Source organism: Asterias amurensis, chromosome 2 (assembly GCF_032118995.1).
Source record: "Asterias amurensis chromosome 2, ASM3211899v1".
Taxonomy (NCBI): Eukaryota; Metazoa; Echinodermata; class Asteroidea; order Forcipulatida; family Asteriidae; genus Asterias; species Asterias amurensis.
The window spans coordinates 26706906-26726883 of record NC_092649.1 but is presented as its reverse complement, the minus strand read 5'-3'; the positions used below and the strand labels follow the sequence as shown (position 1 = coordinate 26726883).

General features: G+C 38.5%; 3 protein-coding genes across 4 annotated transcripts in view; 2 read left to right on the top strand and 1 right to left on the bottom strand.

Moving 5' to 3' along the window:
• The window catches only part of LOC139954456 (synapsin-3-like), a 288306-nt gene that overhangs the window by 151183 nt on the left and 117145 nt on the right, over positions 1 to 19978 (bottom strand). The window lies entirely within an intron of this gene.
• LOC139933898 (uncharacterized) lies at positions 573 to 10835 on the top strand. The gene is made up of 5 exons (XM_071928130.1): positions 573 to 1071; positions 3668 to 3946; positions 4910 to 5182; positions 6692 to 6807; positions 7880 to 10835. The coding sequence occupies exons 1-5, from the start codon at positions 951 to 953 to the stop codon at positions 8135 to 8137; spliced, it is 1047 nt and encodes a 348-aa protein (XP_071784231.1). The 5' UTR covers positions 573 to 950; the 3' UTR covers positions 8138 to 10835.
• Positions 12957 to 18916, top strand: LOC139954129 (metalloproteinase inhibitor 3-like). The gene is made up of 4 exons (XM_071953800.1): positions 12957 to 13334; positions 13872 to 14105; positions 15252 to 15376; positions 17101 to 18916. The coding sequence occupies exons 1-4, from the start codon at positions 13217 to 13219 to the stop codon at positions 17296 to 17298; spliced, it is 675 nt and encodes a 224-aa protein (XP_071809901.1). The 5' UTR covers positions 12957 to 13216; the 3' UTR covers positions 17299 to 18916.

Here is a 19978-nt window from a genome sequence, read left to right as displayed (position 1 = left end):
TGGTATACCAGAATGCACTACCTTCCAAAAGTTTATGAAGCAATTATGGTAAAGTGCCTTGCTCAAGGGCACAAGTGTCAAGAGCGGGGATTCAAACCCACACTCTGCTGCTGACAACACCAGATTTGGGGTTGGTGAACTAGACTGAGAATCATCATAATTCATTCTCCTCACTGTATGGATTTGACAGATCTGACAAGAATGGTAAAGGGGGGACACCTTGCATTATTGATGATTGTTAACTTTCATAGACGCTAAATGTTTGTATGAGAGAGATTGACGGTTGTCAACTTGGCGCGTATATCCCCCTTTTGGGAGTTTGCCGAGTTTCCTTGATGATAAGATCATCTAAACAAACAAACAAACAATCAAAGAAACAAAGAAACAAAGTATATAGGCCTACAAAATAAATATATATATGAATGTCAAGGCAGGCTATGAAATCCCACAGGGAGTAACATCATTTAATGGACTGACCATGGGAAAGGTTTCCCTACCATGCTGTTTCCCGTAGCCTGCCCTTATTGAATTACATCACTCGATCTGTGGCACAAGTAAAGTCATTGAGTCTACATCCTGTGGCGTTACATTAGCTTTGAACGTAACCCCATAATCACCCAAATATGATGTGCTGACTTCCTATTGGTAGGTCCATATAGCTCATAGCCCATACCTCAGAGTGTTCCAATGAAATTACTCACACAACCAGGATTGAGGATGTTGAATCGAAAATACTTCTAAAATCACAAAGACTGTCGTCGGTTATAAAAGGCCAAACAGTTCTCTCCCAAACTAAGGAGTGATCCTCGCCTCTGAATCAACTCTCATAATTTGCAGGGAACTTGTTGTGAGTTTTTTTTTCTTCAGAGTTCATAGAGCGTTCTTGTTGCAGGGAAACTATTTGTACCTTTGACTTTTGTTTTGACTTTTGAACGAGAGCGAACTCCAAGATGTCGAGAGTTGGATTACAGATTTTGGTTGCAGTCTTCGCAATGGCGTACATTGAGAGCGCTTCTGGATGTCAATGTACAACACTACATCCTCAGCAGCATTACTGTAGAGCACTCTATGGTGAGTACTTGTGACAAATAAATTCCCCCCCCCCCAAAAAAAAACTTCGGAAGCCATTTTGGACTTTAGTTATGGCAAGTGTGGGGACGATTCTAAAGTTGAACGGAACAACTCCACTGACATATAACACAACTTTTTTGTAACGTTTGAAGCCGTTTGGGAATTAAGTTATGGCAAGTGTGGGCATGATTCTCAAGTTGGGTCCGAACAACTCCACTGACATAATAACAACACTATGGTTTGACAAATAAGTCCCCCCCCCCCCCACCTTTTGGATTTACGGCAAATGTGGGGATGATTGGTCCGAAAAACTCCACTAACATAACAGCACTATTTTGTATTGAAAACTTAAGTGTATAACCCTTTAACGTACAGTTTTTCTTCTGTCAAAAAGGGTCAAAATCAATACAGACAAATCAGCATTGATAGTACAATAAGGAAATCGTCAGTGCTGCCAGTTATTTTTTTATTTAATTTTTTACAAAATCCTAATATAAATGTAACGGATTTGTTGGAATCATAATAAAATGTCTAGTGTGATGATAGTTTGTGTAAACATGCTTGAAACAATCAAAGAAAGAATGTTGTTTTACTTTGCCTTATCAAACAATGCATACTTCTTATTAATAGTTGTGTCAATAACTTCTTATCTTTTTATTTAAAAAAAACAAACCTGTTATCAACATTTTGTGTGAAAAGCAATTTCATTTGTTTCAATGTTTTTCGGCTCCTTTACGCTGAAAAGTACTTGTGTGTACAAAATATAACGTAAAACACAAATCTAGAAAACTCTTCCAGATGCACAGTGTTTATAGTTGATGTGAAAACCAGGAAAGTTATCTGATAACCGTTTTCTTGAAAAGAAAACAGAATAATTTTAATCTTGAAAATATTTTTAAGGTTAACCCTTCGCCGTTAAATAACATTTGTTAAAGGCAGTGGGCACTATTGGTAATTTTCAAAGACTAGCCTTCACAGTTGGTGTATCTCAAAATATGCATAAAATAACAAACCTGTGAAAATTTGAGCTAAATCGGTCATCGAAGTTGGGAGATGGTTGATTTCGAGACCTCAAGTTCTAAATCTGAGGTCTCGAAATCAAATTCGTGGAAAATTACTTCTTTCTCGAAAACTACGCCACTTCAGAGGGAGCTGTTTCTCACAATGTTTTATACCATCAACCTCTCCCCATTACTCGTCACAAGACTTAGACAGGTTTTATGCCAATAATTATTTTGATTAAACTGCCTTTAAAAGAAAACTTTGGACTTTCTCTGTAAAAGAAATCTTGTGACTGATGCAACTATAAAAATTGGCAATGGTCCAGGGGGTGACACCCCTATGTTCCAACACCCCCAAGGGGCTGAAAGGGCAGCAAGATTAATAGCACCTTGTATTAACTATGTTCTCATGTTCCACACCTGTAAGATTAATATATATGCGTAAATGCCTCAACTGCTGGGAGTCTTAAGGTTGTTTAAATCACTGCCTAGCGGTGATTTATTTTCTTTCGGTCTGACAATATTTGTAAGTTTATTGGTCTTGTGAGACCTGCAAACCTGCCTGACCTCCTGGGTTAAGAAAACACTAGGAAAGTAACCAGGGTGGCAACACTATCACGCAACGTTAAAGGGTTTGTGTATGTTTGGTAATGACGCTGAAATTAGCAATAGCAGTTAAGACCCAGTCAGCTCAGAGCAGAAAGGACTTTTAAAGCCATTGGACCCTTTCGGTACAGAAAAAAAAAAAAAAAAAAGGTTCACAGATTTACAAATAATTTACAGGGTTTATAGAAGGTAATGGTGAAAGACTTCTCTTGAAATATTAGTCCATGAAATGCTTTACTTTTTGAGAAAACGGTAAAACAATATAAATTCTCGTTAACGAGAATTACGGATTTGTTATAAACACATGTCATGACACTGCGAAACGCGCGAAAACAGGAGTGGGTTTTCCCGTTATTTTCTCCCGACTCCGATGTCCGATTGAGTCTAAATTTCCACAGGATTGTTATTTTATATATAAGTTGTGATACACGAAGTGTGGGACTTGGACAATACTGTTTACCGAAAGTGTACAATGGCTTTAAGACATAGAAAGCCTTGAAAGATCCCCCCACCCCCCCTGGGAATCTCCATATAACTTTTCAAGGTCATTGATAAAAACATTTAAAGTACTTTAGTTATTTTGATAAATCATAGAAAAGTTAAAATTACTTATAGGCACTGGACACTATTGGTAATTACTCAAAATAATTGCGAGCATAAAACGTACTTGGTAACAAGCAATGGAGAGCTGTTGATTGTAAAAAACATTGTGAGACCTCAGACTTAGATTTTGAGGTCCCATATGTACATGCTCATCTGCTTTGTAACTGCTAAGCAATATTTTCTGCTTAAGCGACTCTATGAAATGGGTCCAGAACATTTGTTTTCTTTCTGTAATGAGGACAACTAATGACTCTTTCTGCTCAAAGAACATGAGTAAATAAAAATATGACGAGGCAAAACGGAGGCAGGATGAAAGCGATCATTTGGTTAACTCTTGGCACAGTAATCGTCTTTTATGTAACAAACATTTTCACTCTCTTTTTCAGTCGTCCGTGCCAAAGTGGAATCCCTACAGTGGCAGCTGATCCAGAGGTTGCCAACAGAGCCACACACGGTGCCGGAAACTGATACAGACACAGTGACGAACCCGACCACAGACACACCAGCCAGTGGTCGCACAAGCACGCCAGACAAGGAAGTTAAGAACCATACCGTAGCAACATCCCCGACACGGCCAACCACCGATCGCCTGCCAGTGTCAGTGACCACAAGCAAAGCAGATGAGGCGGCCGTTACTGAAACGGATCCCGTACCAAACCCTGACGGTAATTGAAACTAACTGTAATTTTTATCTCCAACGATTACCAAGAAAAAATGACTCCATTAATATTAACATTATTTTTTACCTGTAGTAACACTAGTCTTATCAGTAAAACAGTCCACTTAACAGTAGAACCAATAACCAAAGTCACTTTATTGCATAGTCAACTTGTGTACATGCTTTGATAAGCCAAATAATAAAGCAATAGATATGAACTGTGAAAAACTTCTTTTTTCTTCTTATTTAAACAAGCTGGTCGTCATCCGAATGCTACAAAAAACACATTTTTGTTTGTCACTGTAGTTTAGTGCTTACTTTACAGAGTTTCAAATTAGAATTTATTCAATATTTGTTATTCCTGTTTAGTCTGAGAACATGAAGCAATATTTGCAGATGGAGAAAGATAAAAGAACAAAAGCTAATATCAAAACCTTTAACCCCCCATCGACAAGGGCACAAGGGGGTCACCTTATGGCTAGCTAGAACTGGTTATTTAATTTTCGTTAAACAAGCCCCCCCCCCCCCCCCCCACCCTTTGAGGCACTCTTGTTATATTTTATAAGGTTATCTGATGTGAGTGTAAAAACAAAAACGCCCGCAGGATTGGCAGCATTTTGTGCCACAGCACCTTTACATGGTGCTATGTAAAAGAAGTAGGTCTCATAATTCAAGCGTAGTCCCACATACCTAGCAGGAAAATACTGTGTGTTGAATTGCCTTGAGTTTCACTGAGTGATGGATAATAGCGCTATATAAGAAGCCACTAATATTAAATGGAAAATAAGTTTGAAAATCATTGAAACTATCACATTAAAGCTTATACAAATTTCACTCTGTTAATTTTTAAGCTAGCATCTCCAAGAAAACAACGATAATTATCCCATTCGCATAATGTTATATACAGAGGTATTTCCGTTTGTGAACAGCAGAAGATAAAATGGCACATAAATTTGCATTCCTGCGACAGATTTTCAAGACAACATCGGACAACAATCTTGGCCTCCTCTTGATGCGATGCCAGGTCATCGTCGAGACGATGAGGAACGAAAGAGCATCATGAGCCAAGAACCCTGGAACTACGAGATCTTATACACCGTCAAGATCGAGAAGGTCTACAAGACGGTAGAGGGGAAGACAGACTCCATGAGGGAAGGAGAGGAGGTTCAGATTAAGAGTTTCTATCCGGGAGGAATGTTCTGCGGTGTGGAGCTCAAAAGAGGAAAATCCTACATTTTAGGAGGTGAGGGAAATTTCTTTAGTTGTTTTTAGGGGGGGGGGGGGGGGTCAAAAGTTTGTAAACAAGACAACAGTGAGATTATTATTATATCAGGACATTGACAAAGTAGGGTATGCAAACATATGGCTAGATAGCTCAGGTGGTAAAGCACCACTCCAAACCAATTTGTCTTTGTTCAACCCAAATCATTTAACATTTACCCAGTTAGTTTCCCTTGTAGCTTATAATTGATATCAGATAGATAGACTCTGAAGACGTGACCTGTGTATGTAAGACAGAGCCACAAACCATGGAGCACCTCCTGAGATGCCCCATACCACTGGAGCTAGAATGCAAAACTGAGGACCTTGCAGATTACAATGATATCACTAGGAACTGTGTTCAGTTCTGGCTGAAACACAATATCTAGTGTGTGTGGACACAATAATTAAGAAGAAGATTGATATCAGAAGCATCCTTTTCTTACCTTAGAAAGATACAATCTTAGAGTCAATCTTAACTCAGGAGACATGCAAGCAAAGTTATGACACCTTTTCAGTTACTGTCCTTTTGTTCTGTTTGCTTTAAGTTAAGTCTTTTTACTTGTACTAATTATTTTGCTTTTTATCATGTATTGATCTCCCTTTTTGTTTTATATGTAATATCACCGTTTGTTCATAGTCCATTAGCTTCCAGTAGCCTCTATCTACTTAATAAATTGATTTATATTCCAATTAATTTTCCATAAAAGATAAGTGTACTTAGTGGAGTTGAACAAACCCAGTCTAAAGAGCTCCACTCAAAATACAAAAAATACAAAAAATTTCACTGTAATGACAACTAGAGAGGGCGCTATCGCAGCCCACCACAAATAACTAAAAAGTTTTTGCATAACCTTGGAGCTGGTTGGTTGACACAATCCAGAGCAAAAACTTAACCAGTATCTATCATCACCAGCGTGTTGTGATAGTCGTTCTTCGGGGTGATAGCGGTCTATGGTGAGAGCCTGCACTCTTGTAATAGCGGTCCATGTAGAGATATTAATAAAAAAGAAGAGTCTTGAACAAAGAAAACGAAAATGCTGTCTCCATCAACCTCCAGACACTTCCACTATGAACGGCCTGGATGTGATTTCTCTACTAAAATGGAGATGTGATTTCAGTAGATGTGATTTAAGAGCTATAATGTGATTTTGTCAGGGATTATCTAAAATCACACCCGAGCCAGAAATCACATCTAGGATTAAAGTCATTAAACTCCAAAATCACATTCTATGTTAGCGCCTTGCTAAAATCACATCCACTGTCTGAATTTTTAACTAAAATCACATCCACTGTCTGGGACCTGGCTATATTAACATTGGATTTTCGCACCTTTCAAAATCACATTCAGTATTAAGTGATAACAAAACCAATGGCCCAAAGGAGATAGACAGCTCTGCTATTCAATATCACATCCTTGTGGTCATTCACAAAAGAGTCGTAACGATGAGGTATTAATTAGAGTACTAACTCTAATTTGTTTTGACTATAGGTGCTATCCAGGGTCAGATTGGCAGATGTGACTTGGTACTTGAGTATAAGACTGTCTCCAAAAGACAAAAGCAAGGACTCCGAAGCAACTACGGCCAATTCTGCGACAAATGTCAGGTAATACAAACTTTCTTATTACTGCCCAGAGGAATTAGAAATAAGTTAAATGTTTCAAACTGATGCCAAGCACCAATTACCTACTAACATTCCTTTACCCTTCTTCAAAGAACTTGTTAAAAATAATAATAATAGGGACACTGCCATCAAAGGGCTAGATAGCTCAGTTGGTAGAGCGCCGGCACGGTAATCCGGAGGTCATTGGTTCGAATCCCACTTCAGTCAATTCTTTGATCAACCCCCAAAATCATTTTAAAATTGACCCAGTCAGTTTCCCCTGTGGTTTATATTGGTATCTGAAAAAAAAAAAAATCAAGCTATGCACGCTGCAAAATACTGTTCCAAAAACATTACGGAAACACAAAAATATATTAATAAATCGCGTATTTCTGTTTTTAAATTTAAATAAATCCCAGTGGCAATCTTCCAAAACTGGTTTAACTCATCCAAATATTGCTAGAACACTACACTAGTGAAAATGAGGAAAGGCATCTTGCTAAATGGAGAAAACAAACAAACAAGTCAGTCTCCTAACGATGACTAGAGCAAGCTAGTCGAAACGTTGAGACCAAGAACTGACCCCGCGGTAGTACAGTTAATCACAATCCTATAAGCTAAAGCAGTAGTCCCAGGTAATAGTTAAAAAAGTAGGACAGTTCTTTTAAGAACTGAGAAGTCTCCCGAACCCCCTCTGCGGTAGTAGAATAAAGCTAGACAGTTCTCTAAGACCAAACTCTACATGGTGTTATCGCAACCCAAATATATATTGATACCTCACCATGCAATGCCTCAAATCTTATATAACTAGACATACGACACCAAGTACATTTTTTTGATTCAGTTTTATATAAAGGTTCCCGTCTCCCAGAGATTCAGTTCTCAGAGGGATAACAGAAGTTACCTCACTTTTAATGTTATATATTGTTATATTTGTATTCATATTTAAATTTATATTTTTACATAGTTTTTAACGATTCCTGTAAGTGGCGGCTTTCCGCTGTTGGATGTCAATAATAAAAAAATAAAAAAAAAAAAAATAAAAAAAATAATTTGTATTGGATTGCTGTTTCAGATTGCAACATGCCACTCCCCCCAATGTGCCGCCCATATGCCTGACAACACCTGCCCCTACATGGCCCATGACAGTTACGACAGACACGGAATCGGTTACCAAGAGGACGACTGCGTCGCGGCGCACTCCAAGTGCATGCCAAAAGAAGGACACGACATGTGCCAGTGGCAGAGGAACAAAGATTTGAAGCAGTGCCTGACCGAGACCGGTGCTGATGTAACACGTGAGCTTAGGAGACATCGCCAGCGTCACCCTTAAGCCTGTTTTTAAAGACACTTCTTTTTCCAACTCCATATTTTCGACCACATCTCTTTCTCTCTCACTCTTGCTCTGTCCAGCTTGCTCTTTGTTTTTAGTTCTTTTGTTTTAAAGGCACTAGACACTATTGGTAATTACTCATAACAATTATTAGCATCAAACCTTACTTGGTAACGAGTAATGGGGAGATGTTGGTAGTAAAAAACATTGTGAGAAACGGCTCCCTCTGAAGTGGAGTACTCTTCGAGAAAGAGGTAATTTTCCACGAATTTGATTTCGAGACCTCAGATTTAGAATTTGAGGTCTCGTAATCGAGCATCTGAAAGCACACAACTTCACCTGACAAGGGTGTTTATTCTTTCATTATTTTCTCGCAACTTCAACAACTGATTGAGCTCAAATTTTCACAGGTTTGTTATTTATGCACATGTCGTGAGACAGCAATTGAGAAGACTGGTCTTTGACAATTACCAATAGTGTCCAGTGTCTTTAAAGGCACTGAACACCTTTGGTAGTTATCCAAAGACCAGTATTCTCACTTGGAGTATCCCAACATACGTGTACGCATCAAATAACAAATCTCAAAAAAAAAAACATTGACTTAATTAGTCATTGGAGTTGCAAGAGAATAATGAAAGGGGAAAAAAAACACCCTTGCGCTTATCATCATCACTCTAATAATGATCACACACAAAAAAACTTTGTTTTTCTTCTTCAGTTTTCTCTCTTTGTTCTGCTATTTGTTATCTCTCTTTTCTGAAAGTGCTTATAATAACACTTCATGCTGACAAAGCACTATACATATATGTAACTGTCATATTTTATACGCTCACAAAATAAGTTTTAGGCACAAAATGTATATAAAAAGCAGTAAAGCTTTAAAAAGAAATCTACACAAATAAACATTTTAATGTACAAAAATAGACTAAAATATTTTTTGTTAGTGTACTCTATATATTTTGATTATGTATATGTACTAAATAAATTGTTTAGCATTAAATTTGTGTTTATCTGGCTAAATTAGGAGCATCGCAGTTAGGGCAGACCAGGGGTCTATTTCACAAAGAGTTAGGACTACTAGTCCTAACTTAGGACCAGTCCTAAGAGATATCAAAAACGCATAGCTAGTCTTAAGTTAGGACGAGGTACTCGTCCTAAGTCGAGATAAGACTAGTCCTAACTCTTTGTGAAATCCACCCCAGGACGTGTGAAATTGGACAGAAATGGATTGGTCCGCAGCCAAATATCTTTCTCATGACATACTCTGACTGAGTGCCAAATTACGTGATCATCACAGGCACGATCTCCCCAAATATTTCACCTATCTACCCAACTAGTATCAGCAAGTTCACGTCAGGGTCAGGGTCTAGTAGCAGTTACACTCGACTCACTGGAACAAGACATCGGGCCCAATGTCATTGCTTTGTTAACGTAAGCAAAGAATCGGCGCTTGCAGAAGCAGAAATTCTGCGCTTACATCAAGCCTATTTTCTCGGATTAGCATGGAAATTTGGCTCATGCACATGCGTACTATAGGCCCTGGACTAAGTTGGTCAAAGACCAGTATTCTCACTTGGTGTATCCCAACATATGCAATAACTAATGAAATCTGTAGAAATTTTTGCTGAATTTGTCATCAAAGTCATTGCAAGAATATAGTGAAAGAAAAACACCCTTAATTGTTGCGCAAACTTGTGTGCTTTCAGATGCATGAGAAAGGCTACAGACCTGAAGTCTTTCTCAGATTCAAATATTTTAATGAGAAATTACCTCTCTCTCAAAATCTACTACCTATTTTTAAAGGAAGTCGTTTCTCACATGTTTTATACTATCAACAGCTCTCAATTGCTCATTACGAAGTAAGTTTTTTACGCTAATACACAATTTGAGTAATTACCAACCAGTGTCCAGTGCCTTTAAGACAAGGTTCACACCAAGCAGTTCTATTGGTCCCAGTGACAGATTAACGACTTTGATTGATTCCCTGTTCTGAATATCCTGTGTACTTAGAAAACATAACTCAACAAACTCCTGATCTGATGACCTGGAAAATTCTCAGCATTCTCTGATCATAACAAAACAATGACATCATAAGTGGTCCAGATTGTGCAAGGAGTCTTGGTGACAGCTATTAATTTCACAAAGTAAAAGAGAAGATGGTTATTAATAATAATAATTGCGGCTTCTTATATAGCGCACATGTCCGTCACTCTGTGACGGTCCTGGCGCTGTAACTAACATACAGTATTTCCTGCAAGATTTGGGACCATGTTTTAGAATTATGAGATCTAATCCGGATAGCACCATGTAATATTTTTACAAGGTGCTGTGGCACAATTTGCTGCCGATCCGACCAGGAACACCAGGGCGAACCCCTTCTCTTTTCGCAAAAGTGCACTGGGTTCTTTTAGATGCGTTACACAACACATGGGTCCAATGGCTTAACGTCCCATCCGAAGGACGAAGCAAGTGTGAAGTGTCACGGCTGGGGATAATTGGGTTATTTGAAATTATTCAGAAATAGCAGTCTGGTGTTGCCCTTCCTTTAAGAAATATGCTCCTAAATTCATATGCAACCCCCACCGCCCCCCCCCCCCCCCAACCAAACTAAAAAGGTTCCAATAAAACTTTAAACCTTTATACATGTATTCTAAAAAAAAATACTATTTTGTAAAAAAGTATATGAATAAATAATACCCACATGTATACAAACTGTAGATTTGGTTTGTTGTTTTAAAGAATGATTTTGTATTGTTTATATTTTGATAAAATGTGAAAGGGAAGTATTATTTCTGCAATGGGATTGTACACAGTAAAAGTCAGTATTCAGGTTTCCTTTTCTTTTATCTTATAAAGGGACAGGGGTTAGGGTTCAGAGCCCCCCCCCCCTTCCCTCCAATTACGTAATACACAATGAACCTGACCTTTTGCTTTTTCTCGGAGTTCACTTTTTCTTCAGAAATAGGGACTACAACAAATTATAGTAGCACATTTCCTCCATGGTAGTAGGAAGTGATTTAAAAGGTCCATATCCAATTCATAACCTTAACACAGATTGGTGTCATTTTCCCCTAAACTATCATCATCTAACTACATCATCAGCTCTAACCACAGGATCAGGTGAGACCCCCTTGATACTAAACCACAGAAACCACAGGAAAAACCACAAACCCCTTTGACATTATACACTGTCACTTACAGTAATTGCGGAGGGGAGCCGCCTCTAATTACTGAGTGAAGTTTTACATCAAAAGGTTTGAAAGACAAGTCAAGTTTGAAATGTCATTCTCTGAAAAATGACTTCTGCTTAAAAGAAAGTTGTGTCATTTCAGAGAACAGTTTGAAAAGCTTTATGTTGTAGCCTATCATCAATGGAACAAGGATATGATTCAAGTATTATATTAGACTCGTGGACAAAAACAAATTCATGTTTACCCGAATATAGTACAATGAACAAAACAAACACATTCATACAATGATGTTCGCTGTATGAGGTTTCTTGTAATTGTGTAGTTGGTTGAAGGTGTGTAATGATGTTGGTTTTGTTGGAAGAGTTCTTTCAATTTTGTCCACTAGTTTCAATCAACTTTTCAAAACCAACCCGTGTGAAAAAATGTTCATCCAGTGAATTAGATGTCCTGTTTTCATTTTCAAAACAGACAAAACAATGATTTCATACAAGCTGTGCACTGTATGAATTTTCCTGTCAGTGTATTTTTATAGTTGTTGGATTCTTGTCGAAGGTGTACAACGATGTTGGTTTTATTGTGAGGGTTCATTCAATTCTGTCCACATAGTTTCAATCCACTTTGCAAATAATAAAAACCAACGCTTGTGAAATGTATCCTGTTTTCACTTGAAAACACAAGAAACCTGACCTACATGATGTCATCGACGATCTGCACGATACTTTATCAAGCTTTGAGGGCAACCAAAATAAGAAAATGGCTTGTGATTTCTTTGCAGGCTATAGTATTCTTTAAACAAAATTTAAAAAAATTTGTGTTCTTAACCGCTGTACTTCCAAGTGGAAAGTTTCTCAAAATGCATTATACTACCCAAGGCTGCTGTACTTTTTACCAAGTAACTTTTTATTTGCAGAAACTTTCATATAAAGTATAGTCATCACCATACCAAACGCATGCAGACCCTTTAACAAAATAATTGGCAAATTTAGTGAAAAAGAAGTGCTCGAAATTTTACCCTGAAAAAAGGGTCTCATTATGACCCTAAAGTTCAGTAAAATTTCCTTATTCCTACACAGGGTTTTATAACTGGGTTAGTTCAGGTTGCACCATAGAGGAAAGATGGTTGCACCAACACCTGTAATTTAGAAGAAGAAAAATCGTGCCAATCCGTGCCAATCTGGAAACCAAACAGTTTGCATTTTACCTGGAATAGCTGCAGACGCACCTGTAATGCGACACTCAACAATAAAATAAAAACAGCATGTCAGACTTAGTGCTTTGCAATACAACCCCCAGGGATTTACCAAAACAAGAGCCATCTCTCTTCCCCAAAACCTTCCAGGCTGAAAATCCTTGTTGTAAACCTCCACCATCTGGTCCAATCATAATTAAGGTTAGACCAAAACACTTGTTTGGCCTCGATACATCTTCAAAATCCGGTATTTAATTAAAAAATAAAGTCTGTTTAACCATCACAAGTTACTAACAAAATCATCAATCACTCATTACTCTGACACCCAGTACTTTGATGTAACATTGATAATGAGACAGTTTAACGACCATACAGAGGGGGGAGGGTGGTAAGTTAAGAAAACAGCACTAGAAAGTTAGGTGTGACATTACATGCAGATCACCCTGAGGATCAGCGGTGGTTCCTATAAAAACCTTCAGCCTAAATGTTTGGGTCTCACATTCCAATTACCAAACACCACATGACAAGAATTTCAGTTTGTCTGCAATCATCAGTGAGTTACTGGTAACACAAGACCAACCAACAAGACCAACAAGCATCACTTCTAGTGTTCATCTTCAAGGAGCAGGGTTCTCAAGCACCTCTTGCCGTCTTCATCTTTTGAGAAGCAGGGTTGAGATAACAGAGACCATCTTAAAGATGAGGGGACCGGTAGTCATTGTTTTCTTACTGATGGTGGGATCGCTCCTCCCAGCAGTGCATGGCTGCATCTGCATGCCCTCTCATCCGCAACAAGACTTTTGCCGAGCAGATTTAGGTAAGATGCTTTCAAAGACATTTTTAACCCACTGTTAAGGATTCAAAATGAACACTGGTGAACCAAAGGCCCAAGGCCTGTAGAGGCCTGTACACACCGTGGGACGAGCCGGTGGTCTTATTTTTTTGGGTGAAAAAAATGTTGACATGAATGTGATGGTTATCTTTTATTTCTTCAAGTATTGAAGTACACTTACACAAAAACAAATTAGATCTTCTTGGTTAAACTCATATTGATTCTCGTCTTGCAAAATAAATTCTCACCCAGTAAAACTGTTCAAGCTGCAAGCCCTACAGTCATGTGGACTTTACCCCCGAGTTCAAACCCCTCCACCGGCTCTGATCAGAACCAAAACAAAAATTGCACATGGTGCTACTGCAAAAACCTCACCTTCAAAAAAACAAACCTTCTATACTGGATAAGATTTTTACCCTAAATAATAAACAGGTGAGCAAATTGCTGAGGCAGCTTAAAAATTTTCCTGTAAAATTGTTAAAAACATTTTATCAAAGAGCATGTTGTTGTTCCAAATTGCAGTCATCGTGGGTACAATAGAGAGCAGTCAGTTCATCTCTGCAGCATTACTTTCCCCAATCAGACTTGGCCAGCCAGACATCATCGCCTACTCCATCAGCGTTGAGAGTGTGAAAAAAGGAGACCAACACCAAGCCCTCTGGAGTAGTGAGAACACTTTACGCATCAATACAACGGCGACGGAGAACTCTTGTGGTGTGCCTGGGCTGACTGTAGGACAGCAGTACGTTCTCTCAGGTAAAAAGCCCTTTCCATACAATCTTCCAACTTCATTTTTATGAATTCTGGTTGTGAAGCCAAGGACTCTCAGGAAATGGAACCTTATCACTGTATGATAGCCAAGAATCCAATGGAAAGAACCAAATGAAGATAGTTACAGATTTTAGATTGTGGGGGGAAAACCCCAGAGATTTATACCAGAGAAAACCCACACAATAAGGCAGGAACTGAAAACCTTAAGGCCAAGTCACACTGCAGCGATAACAAAAACGATAACGACGCAAAGAGAATGCATTGTATGGGTTTAAATGCTCCAGGCAGAATACGCACACGCCTATCCAACCAATGAAATGCATTCTCTTTGCGTCGTATCGTTATCGTTCTTGTTATCGCTGCAGTGGGACTGGGCCTTTATCCACATAGCGTCCCCGGTGGGATTTGAACCAGGGTCTCACACCGCCACCCTGACTTTACAACATATGTAACGTCTTCACTCTATGTATATCTGGTTTGCGGTAACATTATGTGTGTATCTACTTGCCAAGTAGAGTTTGTTCTTAGAGAACTGTTTGCTATATTCTACTTCCGCGGAGTAGATGTTCAGGGGTTCGGGAGACTTCTCATGTCCTGAAAAGAACTGCCTGCTTTTTAACTATTACCCAGGCGGATGGTATAGAAATTAGGCTGGGACTACTACTTTAGCTTATAGGATCGTGATTAATTGTACTACCGCGGAGTCAGTTCTTAAAATGGTCTCAATGCTTCGACTAGCTAGCTCTAGTCATCGTCACTCTAATTTTCTCAAGAGTCCAAAAAATGCTTCTTGTCGGGCAATGTCACATGGTGTATTACAATCTCTAGTTCTATTATAAAACTCCCTCAGTCGAACCACATACCCAATTGGGGAGAGAAATAATCTGTCGCAAATCCTGAACATTTTGAGGTAGTTGGTTCAAGTCCCACTCCAGTTAATTTTTCTTTGTTCAAACCCAAACTATTCAAAATAAGAAACTTACCCAGTCAGTTTCCCTTGTGGTTTATCACTTAATATTTAAACCCTGAAAGTATCTGACATCATTACGCTGAGTTTAAACTTCTCACTTTGTATTACAAACCCTACACCAAAATTCTTGTCAAACTTTACAAAACCTTTTTTTTTTACAGTGATGGTTGTGAATGGCGAAGGATTCCTAAATTTCTGCCAGTTCCGTCAACTCTACTCAGAGTTGACAACCATGCAGCGTCGAGGTATCAATGGTGCTTACATCGGGGGATGTAGTCAGTGCCAGGTAATGTTAAAACCAAGGCCTCTGTGGTCCTACACCATTAAAACCCGGTACACTTGTTTTTTTACCGTTTTACAGCGCCCATAGTGTCAAATTGTTTTTTCCCAAGCTCTCTGAAAACAACATAGCATTACACACTACATAGACAAGCAGTCCAGTTTCCGGACAACTCCGTTACGATGTCAGAATCGACGAAAGGAAAGAAGAAACCTAACAGAAAATTGAAATATAGATCCTGCGGTGGTCTTCCCTCGACCTTAGAGTTCGACGTCTATACAACATGTCAGAGATGTCGCGTTTATTTGCAGGAAAAACTGTACGGGGTCTGCTCCGGCTGGTCTACTCGGATTGGAAATATTTTACGACTTAGTATGGTTAAGATTCCTGGTAGCTTAGAGGCAGTTTGAATCCTATATTTTAGCAGCGAGTACCGCAACGAAAAAAAGAAAATTTATTTGTGGATAAAGAACATTAATTTTGATTTTACCCTTAGGCAATAATAACAGCAACCATTGAACAGGAGGAATTGTTGTAAAGTGTTTCTTGAAAACTTCCAGCGACTCTGAAGAAGGGATTAAAGTAGAATGTGAACTATAATGGGGGTTATAACCACTGATGATTGATCAACCCAACACATCAAATTGTAACAGTGGAACTCAGAGGGCACAGATGCTGCACAATAACTTGAATACCCGCTGACTTTCCAAATCAATAAAGGGCACATACTATCCCAAACGATGCAAGCCCTAATAACTTATCATGTTGAAACTTTCCACCTTCAATTTCGTTTTGTTTTCTTTGGCTTGCGGGGGTTATGTACATGTATCGAGAAACAACAAAACAACATTTGGGATTGATTTAAGGAACACCAAGAGAGCCTCAGCATGGGGCACAAGGACACTGTCCTTGCTTATCCACACAGTTTGATTTGGCAAAAGTGTCTGTGGCCGCAGCTTGAATACATGGTTTTTCTTATCAAAACGAGCCTTTTCTGGCTTCTGTAAATGCCCCCTTTTGGTTATATAACCAAAATTCAATTCATTTTCATTAATTTTTTTCTTGACCTGTTCTTGACTGTCTTTGACTTCAAAAATTTTACTTAATTTGTTTATTATTTTCCTTTTCTGGAAATAAATGTTGATTGAAAAAAACTGAATACCTGACGAGTAAAGTTGAACACCAACACTTAAACTTTTAAACGCACTGGACACCTTTGGTAATTGTCAAAGACCAGTCTTCTCACTTGGTGCATCTCGACACATATGCATAAAATAACAAACCTGTGAAAATTTGAACTCATCGGTCGTCGAAGTTGCGAGAGAATAATGGGAAGAAAAAAAGTTGTGTGCTTTCAGATGCTTGAATTAAGCTGAGGTCTCAGTTAAAATATTTTAGTGAGAAATTACTTCTTATCAATTACTATGGGGGGGGGGTACTTTAATGGATGCCATTTCTCACAGTGTTTTATACTATCAATAGGTACTCGAGTAATTACCAACAGTGTCCAGTGCCTTAAAACATGAACATGGAATTTAAAAGTGTATTACTTCAAGACACACACACTTGTTTGTTTTTTTTTTCATTTTTTTTTTAAACAAGATTTAGACAGTCATTTGTACTAAAACTTGCTCTATGAGAACACAAACCCAATGTACTAAACATTTCTTGATGATGAATTCATTTTCTCATTTTCTCTATTCACTGCTTCTTTAATATTTTCTTTATAGATTGAAACCTGTTGGGCTTATGGTAACTGCCCCTTGACCGCACCGGACGACACGACCTGTATGCATGGCAACAGACAGACCCATGAAGATTGCTACTACTATCACGGTTACTGTCGGGCTAGACCAAACGGCAAATGCGTCTGGAAGAAAAACGCAGAGTTTGAGGGTTGCCTCCAATCGACTAACCAAGTGTCTTAAGATTTGAAGAGCCAGAATAAGGATCGGATAAAAAGATGCGTACATAGTGGCTAGTTCTCCCCCCCCCCCCACCCCCCACAAAAAAGAAAAGAACTGTTGGTTTCAACTCGACGTTTCGATCAGTATGCTCTGATCGTCTTCTTTTTTTTCTCCAGAAGACGCAAAGTTTTCCACCACGCAAAGTTTCAAATCCTACTTATGATTTGGGGTCGACTAAAGGAAAAAAAAATACGGCTGGATTTGAACCAGCGATCTCCGGGAAACGTGCTGGTGCTCTACCAACTGAGCTATACCTTGGCCTATGTTGGTGGTTCAGCGACCGTTAGTAGTTTTCAGCCAAACGTTGTCAGTTTTCAGCACAATGCAGATTCATCCCAAGTACTCATGTGGAAATTGTGGGATGATTGCCCTCAAAGTCGACGCATGCGCAGATGACAAATAATGTCATCATAAGGTTTATCGCGAATAGCAAAATATCAAGCGAGGGCGCTGCTGAACCCACACAAAGGTATACGCGTTGCGTGCGCGAGTCTTAGAAACTGCATACAAACCGCCCCATATTCCTTCCCACTCGCAATGCGGTTCTGAATCGGGATAAACCTTTTACCATTGCAGAACCATCCGTCTTTAGAAACAAAAGCTCCCTATTATCGAATGCTAACGTAGGGCTAGATAGCTAAGTTGGTAGAGTGCCGGAGGAGGGAGTAGGAGGTCAGTCATTGGTTCAAATCCCTATCCAGTCAAGTAGTCTTTGGGCAACCCCAAACCTTTTAAAGTCAATGGGTGCATTCGTTTAGCTTCCCTGGGTCAACCCCAGTGTGTGGCGTTTTTTTTTCCAGGACGAACGTGGGTAATTATCTGCACACTTACGTCCTGGGAAAAAAAAAACGCCACACACCGGGGTCGACCCAGGGAAGCTAAACGAAAGCACCCAGTATACCCAGTCAGTTTCTCTTGGTTTATTGTGATATTTGTATATAAAAATAATCAATTGTATCAATATCTCCCATGCATGTTTGGGATGTTGGATTAATTCTATTGCGTATGTTTAGTTGTTAAAATAGCTTCTTTTTCTCAAATCTGTTCACAAAGCGATGGATTGTACTAATTGGGTAAAGGTTAATTATTGTGACACTCAGGTGAGACATAAAACGAGATCATACTTTTACCGCATGGGGGGCTCTTTCAAAAGCATATTTTCCTTGCATCACAATTAGGAATTTAAATTAGTTCATAAAGAAACAACACCAATTGTTGATAATTTTACCAGGTTGTTACACTAGGTGTGACATGAAATAATTTACTGTATTTTTTACGCAAGCAGGCAGAACAAAATTTCCTTGCAACACTATTAGGAATCTTTAAAAAATCTTAAAGAAAATTCAGGAAAAAAATACAACAATTTTTTCCAGAGAATGCAGTTTTACATCATGATTCAATTGTAAATATGAATTATTGCACTCTTATATTATATTAAATCCAATTCTAGATATTGTAATTATTGTTTATATCACTTATGTTATTATTCATTAATGTTTTGCACAAACCATTATGAACAGAAATTCACATAGTTATTATTAAAAGTATTGACAAGCATTTATCTGTTTGCTCTTCGTGTAAGAATTTCTCTCTTGTTGTGACAAAATATGCCCTTAAATTTTTTATGTATTTAAAAAAAAAAAAAATTTTAATTTATTTATTTTTCTATTTATTTGTTTAATGAGAAATAACCTAAAAACACAAGGCAATGGATGGCCACTTGGGGGCTATGCTTAAAGGAACATTACAGAATTGGTTTTGCTAGCAAAAAAGTTGCTGGCAGTGTAAGCACTCTATCATTATGTAATCCACAATATACATAATCTGACAAACCTGTGGAAGTTTGAGATCGATCAGCCATCTGGGTCACGAGAGAATAGTGAAAAACAAAAATGAATAAAACGCTCACTGAGCGATAAACTCAAAACGTGAAATTAGATTATTTATTTCTCATCAAACATGAAATTTCAGACAGAAATATTTCAAGGGATGTTTTATACTATCCTTATCATTAGACCGTGTTAGTTTTATGTAAATCTGTGATCTTCACGATTTTTGTTTCTTACCAATTCTGTAACGTTCCTTTAACTGATTTGGGCCACCGAGCCAAATCAATTGCCACCAGGGGGCTATGCCACCTACTCCTAGGGCTGAAACACTGGTTACCCCCTTTCACAGTCCGTAATGATGAAGGCATATTGGTATCATCCACTAAGAGCCTTCTATGCATATATGGAGTTACACCAAGTGAAAAGGTGACCAGTGCCTTTAAAGTCTGTGCACCCTTTGTCTTTATTACAAGGAAAACCATGAAAGAAAGTATAAGTGACTTTTCTCTGAACTCAGTGTTTCACTGTCTGCCCCACTGAACAAATGTTGTACCAAACAAGGACATGTTGTACCGACCTTTTTCTCAATATTTCACATCCGTCAATGAAATGACTAAACTGCGTCATAAAAACTTCACCAGTCGGGCATTAAATTAATCTTTATTGATGTAAACAACATTTTTAATGGAAAGAACAGAAAGAAAGAACAACGTTTACGTACTTTCCCACAAAACACCCCCCTCCCATGAACAGCTGGAGTAATGCTTGACGTCAGTCTGTTGCTGGTAGTTGGGAGCATGAGTGAGCACATA

Excerpts from the sequence above, each read along its gene's own strand:
- LOC139954129 (XM_071953800.1), top strand. The coding sequence starts at position 13,217 with ATGAGGGGACCGGTAGTCATTGTTTTCTTACTGATGGTGGGATCGCTC. Across the intron at positions 14,106-15,251 it reads ACAGCAGTACGTTCTCTCAG|TGATGGTTGTGAATGGCGAA; the intron begins GTAAAAAGCCCT and ends TTTTTTTTACAG. Across the intron at positions 15,377-17,100 it reads GGGGATGTAGTCAGTGCCAG|ATTGAAACCTGTTGGGCTTA; the intron begins GTAATGTTAAAA and ends TTTTCTTTATAG.
- LOC139933898 (XM_071928130.1), top strand. The coding sequence starts at position 951 with ATGTCGAGAGTTGGATTACAGATTTTGGTTGCAGTCTTCGCAATGGCG. Across the intron at positions 5,183-6,691 it reads AAAATCCTACATTTTAGGAG|GTGCTATCCAGGGTCAGATT; the intron begins GTGAGGGAAATT and ends TTTTGACTATAG. Across the intron at positions 6,808-7,879 it reads AATTCTGCGACAAATGTCAG|ATTGCAACATGCCACTCCCC; the intron begins GTAATACAAACT and ends TTGCTGTTTCAG.